Here is an 8620-nt window from a genome sequence, read left to right on the forward strand (position 1 = left end):
TTTTCTATAAAAGGATCCATTTATTCTCTGTCCAGATAGAAAAGTTTTGTTTTTATCACCAAAATGTACTATTAACTCTCACTACTTCTGGCATATTCTCGACCTGCATCCTTTTTAAGTGTCCTGATTTTGAGGAGTATAATTTAAACTGCTAAAATCATTGTCTCTTATTGATGTCCCCTATTTCTGACTGTGAATGAATATGATTTATCTCTACGGCTGCCAAGTCTTCCCGTCAGGTGTTCCTTCTTTGTCTTTTCCAAATTCAGACACCAAGTTCAGAACAATAAATATCTGTAGATTTCTGGGAATGGCCACCAGGTACCAAAATGATTGCCTCATTCTCCTTATAAAAGAAAGATTGTAAAATTAATCAGGTTTGTTTGACATTTCAATTCTTATAGTTCGTTATGAATAAGTAAGATATATTAATATAAATAACTTCTAATGATTGCATACTTACTTCAAATGCATACTAATGTTCAAGCAGAAAGACTGGTACAGTATTGGTGTATGAACCGATTTATGTTTTAAAATTTTATAGACTAGTTGTTCAGGGATAATCAGTGACCATTATGGTATGTCTTATGCTATAAATCAAAAGGCCCTAGACAATTGTCAATGTCCTCACCACGTATAATATGTTCTCACTATTAGGGCAATCATTGACTACCTGTTTTTAAACTAATTGTGTGTTATCCCTTAAGAGATATTTCCTATCTCTTCCATTCTGATAATGCTGGCTAATAATTCATTATCCAGAACAGTTTCATTTTATCACCATAGCATAGATAAATTATCTGCAATCTTAAACCAGCATCCGGAGGGCAATTTCACTCAAAATTCCTGATGTTATTTCTGGCATGTGTCTCATCTGCTAAACATATAACCTGGCAAAGTAGTAAGAGCAAGAGCCAAAGGTCTATTGGGATATTGAAAGATGGATTTTAAGCATTCGCCTTCTTGATATGAAAATGAATATGCTCTTATCATTGTCTCTCTATTTTCTGGATGGCTTAGAGACTTTGTATTTCCAACATGGTATATACCAAATTACTCATTCAGTGCCATTGGTACTGATTTTATAGGGACTGTAATCAAGGTGCTTTGTAAGATGGTGCCTATTATAAAGAAACCCCACATCCTTATCATCTTTAATCATCAACTAAAACTGAAAGAACAATGGTGTTTTATAATAAAGCTTGAAAATTATCCGAAGAATTATTCAAGCTTTACTACCCATGGGCTAGGGGCATTACCCATCAAAGCTAAATGCTAGGGTAATATCCTCAGCTTTGATGTCTTTTCTGAACTTTACCAAAGGAAATCAGAGGGTATCACTGGCAAACTATTCACAGATCACCCAGGAGACTAGAATAGCACCCTCCCTAAGTGATTGTAAATATTTACAGGTATAAATGATGTATTAGTCAGCTCAAGCTGCCATAACAAAATGCCATAGACTGTGTGACATAAGCAACAGAAATTTATTTTCTCACCATTCTGGAAGCTGGGTCGTCCAAGAACAAGGTTCAGGCTGATTCACTTTCACCTGAGGGCTCTCTTCCTGGCTTCCAGACAGCCGCTTTATCCTTTACCCTCAGATGAGGAAGAGAAGGAGAGAAAGAGCAAGCAAGTACTTGCTTTCGTTCTCTGTGGTCTCCTCTTAAAAGACTATAGAGGTAGAGCCCCACTCTTATTGTATCATTTAACCTTAATTATCTCCTTATTTGTCCTATCTCCAAATATAGCCACAGTGGGTTTCAACATAAGAATTTGGTGGGGGGGGGCACAATTCAGTTCATAGCAAATGGTCAAATACTTTAAAGATTTAATGTAATATATTTATGCTCATAACAGGTCCACGTGACTTTTCTCAAGGACAAACTGCTGGAATCCCTGCACAGCCTTTAGCATGGAGATCTAGTTTACTGAAAAAGACACCTCCATAAGACCGCTCTTAAATTTTATGGAAAAAGACCTCAGGTCCTATTAACTACAGATGTGGTGATTAAAGTACAAGGATTGGATCTCTAGACTCACATTTCCCAACTCAAAATAAATCATCACAATCTCCTGACCTGAAGGTCTTCACAAGGGGAGATCTATAATTGAGAATCTCTCAAGATGCCCCAGAGCAAATAGAATCATGAAGGAGATGGGTTTCCCAAGAACCCTGAATCTAGCAGCAGACTTCCATGTACAAAAAACAGCTTTTACCCAAAAGATTCTTGGACAAATATCCCCAAATGCCAGGAGTCACTGACTGCCAACTCTTTCTTTGTCTCATTCTCCTTTTTATTTTGTTGGTAGTTCCTCCCACTGTTAGTTTAAGATTCTAGATTATTAATTATCAAAATGGGAAACTAAAAGATTTTTCTTTAATTTCAATGCTCTAGGTTGTGAGAGCTAACCTTTGATATAACAATACTTGACTAATGGCTAAAAATATAATAATAAAAATATGGAGGAAGAGGATGAGGAGAAGAAAACTTAGAGACCTGGCTAGTATACCACTTTCTGAGTTATTGCTTTCAGAGAATTCAGATGGAGCTTGTTATTTATTTTCTTGCTTAGAACTGCAGAAAATAAGTGCATGGAAAAGGATTTATTTATGATTCTGTTCTTTGGCAACCCAAACCTAGGCTATATCCTACCCAGTGTCTTGAGCAAACAGGGAACTCAGAGGTCTCCTCCACTCACCCACAGCAGTTGCAGTTGACAAGCAGGCAGCTTGATGACCCAAATGGTAGCTTTTCCAGTGCTGAGATGAGTGAACTGAGTTGGGAGCTCGCTCTTGGGCACAGGAAAGCGCTGGCTCAGAAACCAGAAAAGCTGTTGGAGCCCTGAAAGTCTTGGCCTGCTTGTAAAAATGGGGATGAGTGTGCTGACCAGCATCCCATTTCACCTTGCAAAGCCTTCCCCAATTGTAAATTTGCTGAAAAAAGTTTATTTTGTCATCCAAATTGTAAATATGGTGCAAAGTGTAAGAAACCAGATTGTCCTTGCAATTGTATGAGTAGAGGAATTCCAGTACCGCTTCCGAAACCAGCAGTTACAACACCAATGCCACCTTCTAGTAGTCAGCTCTGCCATTACGTCCTGGGTTGTATAAAAATGAAATGTACCTTGTATCATCCAAAGCACTATAGATTTAACATTCAGTATACCAGACCAGACTTCACATTTTACCATCCTGCCATTACTGTACTGCCACAACACGCCTTCGAATGGATTCAACCTCAAACCAGTGAATGGCATCTAGTCCTGCACAGCAGAAGATCAGTTTGAAAGTTTCCACCTACTGACGAAAGATATTCTATAGAACTTGTCGAATCTTTGAAACTTGGAATATGTGGTTTTCATAATATGAAGCTTATTGCTATCTGAAGTGTGTTTGTTTTTCAAGTTTGCAAGTTTAAGTGGTTTTAACATGGGGTGTTTATTGTTTTGTTTTTAGTATTAAAGACAGTTTAAGGAAAAGCTAAATTCTAATGAAACGTTTGGAGCATGTACACATCTGTTTTAAGTATCAGCATTTATAATCTAAAGTCATATTATTGTTAGTAATGTTACAATTTAGGGCTATGTTATTGCTTTCTGTAGAGATGTAGTGAGGCAAGTGTCACAGGTTGAGAATCCCTTATCCAATATGCTTGGAACTGCATGTGTCTTGGATTTTGGAATTTTTTTGGATATTTGTACTTCTCACGAGTTCAAAATCTCTAAACTGAAAATCTGAAATCTGAAATGCTCTTTTGAATATGATCTTTGAGCATCATGTTGGTGCTAAAAAATTTTGGGTTTTAGAGCATTTCAGATTTTGGATTTTTAAATTAGAGATATTCAACTTGTATTATTCTAAAAGTTGAATTACTGCTTTCCCTTTTCCCAAAGATTATATAATGTTCATAATTCATCATGAAAACAGGACTAACCAAAAGTTCTGAGGTAGTTTAAAACAGTCATTCAATTCTGCTTTATATATTTTTTAATGAATTTATTTTTAAAAGCATAATAACACAGGTCTTTTGAGTTGAGTGCCACTTTGGTAAAATGGCTTCCAAGTTCCTCACCTTCTGTGAAAGGAAAAGCAAGGCGGACGTGCAGGTGAATACAAGTAGAATGGTAAGTGAAAAAAATATGAATAATTCCTTAAAATGCTTTACTACTAGCATATGCTGTTAAATTTACTATTAATGTGTGCTTTATAAATAATATTTTGGGGGAACTATCTTATCAGAAAGTTGTAAAAAATTATTTATATGTATATACATAAAGTATCAGAAAAGAGACTTTATAAACTCATGAGACTGTAAGTATACATATATACTCACATTATGAAAAATAACATTAGAAATAACTACAGAAAATATATTTTGTTACTACTGAAGATAACTTTTGAAATGTAAAGTTTAGATTTAAGTAGTATATTTTAGATGACAGAACTATATAATTACAGATGGGTAAACCCCAAAATAGGGTGAACCTTTTGGACTACAGTATTTATTGCAGAGTTTTGTGTGCATGATTTTTTAAAATGGTGCAGGCATAAGTGTCAAATATTTTAGAATTAAATATCAAATGGATCACTGATTTTAAAGGCACGATAGTATAGTTGTGTTTTTATAAATTAAAGCTTAAAAGGTTGTTAGAAAGGAATGAATTAATGCAACAAAGATAATAAAGACTCAAACGTTTTTAGCACAAAATTAAACTAGCTTTATAAAATATGTAAAACAAATTAAAAAGTCTCTTTCATGGGAGGTATCTATATCTTGCTTTGTTCTCATATCTCTAATTCTCTCTCCTGGTGAAGCACAACCTCAGTTTAACCAGTGGCTACTTGGACGGCTCTGTTTTCTTCCTCTTCTTATCATCTTATATTCCCTTTCAGATTCTTCTTTTGTATTTATACTCTTTATATTATGATATCTTCTCACCTGCTGGGTATGTGTCACTCCAGTATTTGTGGCTCTGGAGATTTTGCACGTTAATCAGATAGCCTCCTCTTTTACAGGCATTCAGCATCACAAGTGATTCTCTTGGAAACGTCCCTTGACCCATACACTTCAAAAATTATTTTTTGGACAAAGGGAAAGTCTTTTACTATAAATACTTCACTTCCTTCAAAATGAATAGTTATCTATTATTGTTTCCTGCTCTCCCCATTCCCATCCGTCTTATAAAAGCGAAATAAAAGGGGTTGCAATGGTGTCTGGGGTTTGCAGGACTGGGTATTGACATTCCAAGTAAGTCTTGGGAAGAGGTTTCCAGTATCATCTGTTATGTCTGCTTAAAATTAGTCTGGAATGTCTCTTTAAAATTAGCATGCAGTTAACATGGTTTAAGTGGCAAAGTCTACTCGTAGTTTGTTAAATGTAGTTTATACACAGTTAATACTTTTTACTTTTGCACAGATTTATATGAAATTATAGATATTATATTTGCATTTGTCTCCAAAACCAATTTAAACTTTTTGAAGGAGGATTAATCATTTCATTAAAACAATTAAATTTACTAAGAATCAGCTAAGTTACAGAGCCATAATATAATTCTATAAAAAATGATAAACAAAGCATAGTGCATGGACATTGGAGATGTATTTTAGGTTAGTTCTTTAACATGATTTGACAAGATAAAGTTGAATATCGAGAAGTCTCCTTGTGTCACATTGGCATGTATCAGGCAGTGTCAAGCAGTAAAGTAATGAGCAGGTTTCAAGGAAATATATAAATAATGCAGGTTCACTGTCACTGCACAGGGTTTTTTTTTTTCTCTTTCTTCATCATTTTGCAATTAAGAAAAATATGCTTCTCAAGCAGGAAAGAGTTCAATGAAAACAAAAAATGTTAGAATTGCAATTAATATTTTAAAAAATTTGTTCTACATTTAATTAATAAGGCCAAACAATCACCAATAGTACTTGTAGAGCTCTGACATCAAAGTAAGTGAGTTTTAGTTTCAGATCTGGGATATAATCCCAACTCTGTCATTTACTATTTGGTCCTTGGAGAGTCAAAGACATTCCTTGGCCGATTCTTTTATCTGTAACAGTGAGACAATGATGTCTACCTTGCAAAAAGACTGTAAGAATGACAGTTAATACAAGTAAGAAACGTGGGGACAGAATAGTAATTTCTAGCAACTCATAGTATTGTTATCATTAGGTTAGATTGATACAGAGAAGAGAAACATTCAAGGAAAGAGCAGGAGAGTACCTGCTAGCAACTAGGAATGAAGTTATAGGCAGAGTCAGGAAGCCAAATAAGGGTACTTTGGACATTAAATCCAGCTTCACTCCATATTAGTGTTACCGATCTAGTTTGACCAAGATGTGCTAGTACTTGCGTAAACTACAGTGTGTTCCTGTTATTTTTTCAAAGTACAATATTTCTATTATCAGACTATCAGGAGCACATCCATTTTTGAAGACTACTGCTTTTATGGATACAACTATTCTTTACATTTTTTTTTACCACATTTTTGAAGCAGTCTGAATGACAGGGATTAGAAAGTGGTAGTGACGAATACATCATCTAAGAACACAGCTGTTGGTTTCAGCCCCAAGTTATTTTGCAAATGGTTGAATTGTGGTTCTTTTCCAGACAAAGGCTAATTTCAGGGCATCTTCTTCAGTGAAATCAAGGAGAACACTGATGCTATTCAATAATTTTATTAACCACTAGTCTCTCACCCTCTTGGTGGGTTTAAATGAAACAAATGCATCATAGAGTGAAATTATTTGGACAGATGTCAGAGTAAACCTAAAGGAAAAACCCCAGCCCACTGTGAAGAACTCCTCAGTTACCAAAGGAGTGCACAGGAGGTGTGCAGACAAATCCTATTACTGGGTAATGAGATTTCTTCACGTGTCCAGACACCAGTTTGAAAATGCGATTCTGCTCAAGACATAAGCAGAAGAGTTCTTATATGGGACAAAATTCTGTCTTCAGGAAAGATAGAATATATTTCACTAAAATCAATCTGATTCTCTCTTTAATAAATTGCTTGAAGGAAAAGACAGTCTTTGCTGACACAGAAAATGCTGAAGCCTTCTGAGCTTTGTCCTTTGAAGTACAGTCTACAGCAGGGAGTAGGCAAAAGAATAATGGAATCTTGTGAGAGGTAGGCTGTGAAACACTAGGGATTTCTGGCTAAGTGACGTCCCTTATTCTTCCTAAGCAAGGCCTAGAATATGAATAGTAGAGTATTTTAAAGTATTACATATTTTGTACTACACAGTGAGTGCAATATTTATAAGATGCAAGGCCAGAATCTATTCACCCTAAGGAAAAAAAAGCTATGGGACTTAGCATTAACATATTTTTCTCATTACTCAACTGTTTACCAATAATTGTTTATCTAAAAATTTTATTAGCTAGAATTATGTTGTATTAGGTCAGGGATTGGGAAATTTTTTCTGAGAAGAAACAGATAGTAAATATTTTAGACTTCGTTGACCATATGATCTCTATTATTACTACCCTACTCTGCTGTTGTCACGTAAAAGTAGCCATAAACAATTGATGAATGAATGACCTTTGCTGGATTTGGCCAGAGGGATATAGTTTGCTGATCCCTAATACTAGCCAATCGGCATCTTTATCAAGATAGCCCTAGCATCTATTACAGTTCCTGGAATCTAATATAGATTAACAAATAAATATAATATTAAAAAAAACACTTATGTTCCTGGTAGTGCATCCTTTCTGTAGAGTAGTCTTTTCTATTCTGCTTCTATGATTCCAGCTGATTAATTCTGAGACCACCTAAACATTCCAAAAACCTTAACTCCAAAATACGTAATAGACACACAATTTTTCTGGCATCACTGATAAAACAAGTTATAACCTGAATATAATCATGAAGGAGTATTAGAATAACCCAAAATGTGGGATCTGCTACAAAAATGTGAAGATCAAGAAAGACAAAGGAGGGCTGAGATAATGTTCTAAAATAAAGGAAAGTAGAGAAACATGACAAATAAACACAATGAGTAGCTCTGGAGTAGATCTCAGATAAGGAGGGAAAATAGCTATAGATGGCATTTATTGTACAAGTGACATAAATGGAATATATGATGTGGATTAAATAATAGCATCGAATCATTAAATTTCCTTAGTGGAGTTATGAAAATGAATGACCTCGCTCTTATGTAATACACAGTGGAGTAATTTGTGATGGGGGTTGGGGAATGATGTCTCCATTTTACTTTCAAATGGTTCAGATGAAATAATATATATCCATGTAAATTGATGGAGACAATGATAAAGCAAATATGGCAAACCAGACTAAATATTATTATATAAAAGAGTGTCTTGTGAAAAAGTTATTTTAAAAGTATTGTTATCTGATCTCTCCTTCCCCCTAGATTCTGATACACATAAAATAGGAAACATCGATATTTTCACAAATGAGTTTTAGTTCATACTAATATGTTCTTCTTTGAAAAGATGAATGGATAAAATGGTAGCTACTTGTTAAAAGTGAATGAATGGACTCAATATTTGCTGGTATTTTCTAAAAACTATGTGTATGCAAGTTTTTCTGCTAAGCAATTCATCCTTAAAGAAATTCCAATAACTGAAATTATTTGTAACTTTTAAACCTTGAAAGA

At 34.7% G+C, this 8620-nt stretch overlaps 1 protein-coding gene across 1 annotated transcript in view; it reads left to right on the top strand.

Moving 5' to 3' along the window:
• LOC105817034 (zinc finger CCCH domain-containing protein 14-like) overlaps window positions 1–3291 on the top strand; it is a 19007-nt gene extending 15716 nt beyond the window's left edge. The window contains 2 exon segments of the mRNA XM_012652650.1: window positions 2646–2782; window positions 2813–3291. Coding sequence (XP_012508104.1) covers window positions 2646–2782; window positions 2813–3291 — 616 coding nt within the window.
• Window positions 3292–8620: the final 5329 nt, after the last annotated feature.

Source organism: Propithecus coquereli, unplaced genomic scaffold, assembly GCF_000956105.1.
Source record: "Propithecus coquereli isolate 6110/MARCELLA unplaced genomic scaffold, Pcoq_1.0 Scaffold392, whole genome shotgun sequence".
Classification (NCBI taxonomy): Eukaryota; Metazoa; Chordata; class Mammalia; order Primates; family Indriidae; genus Propithecus; species Propithecus coquereli.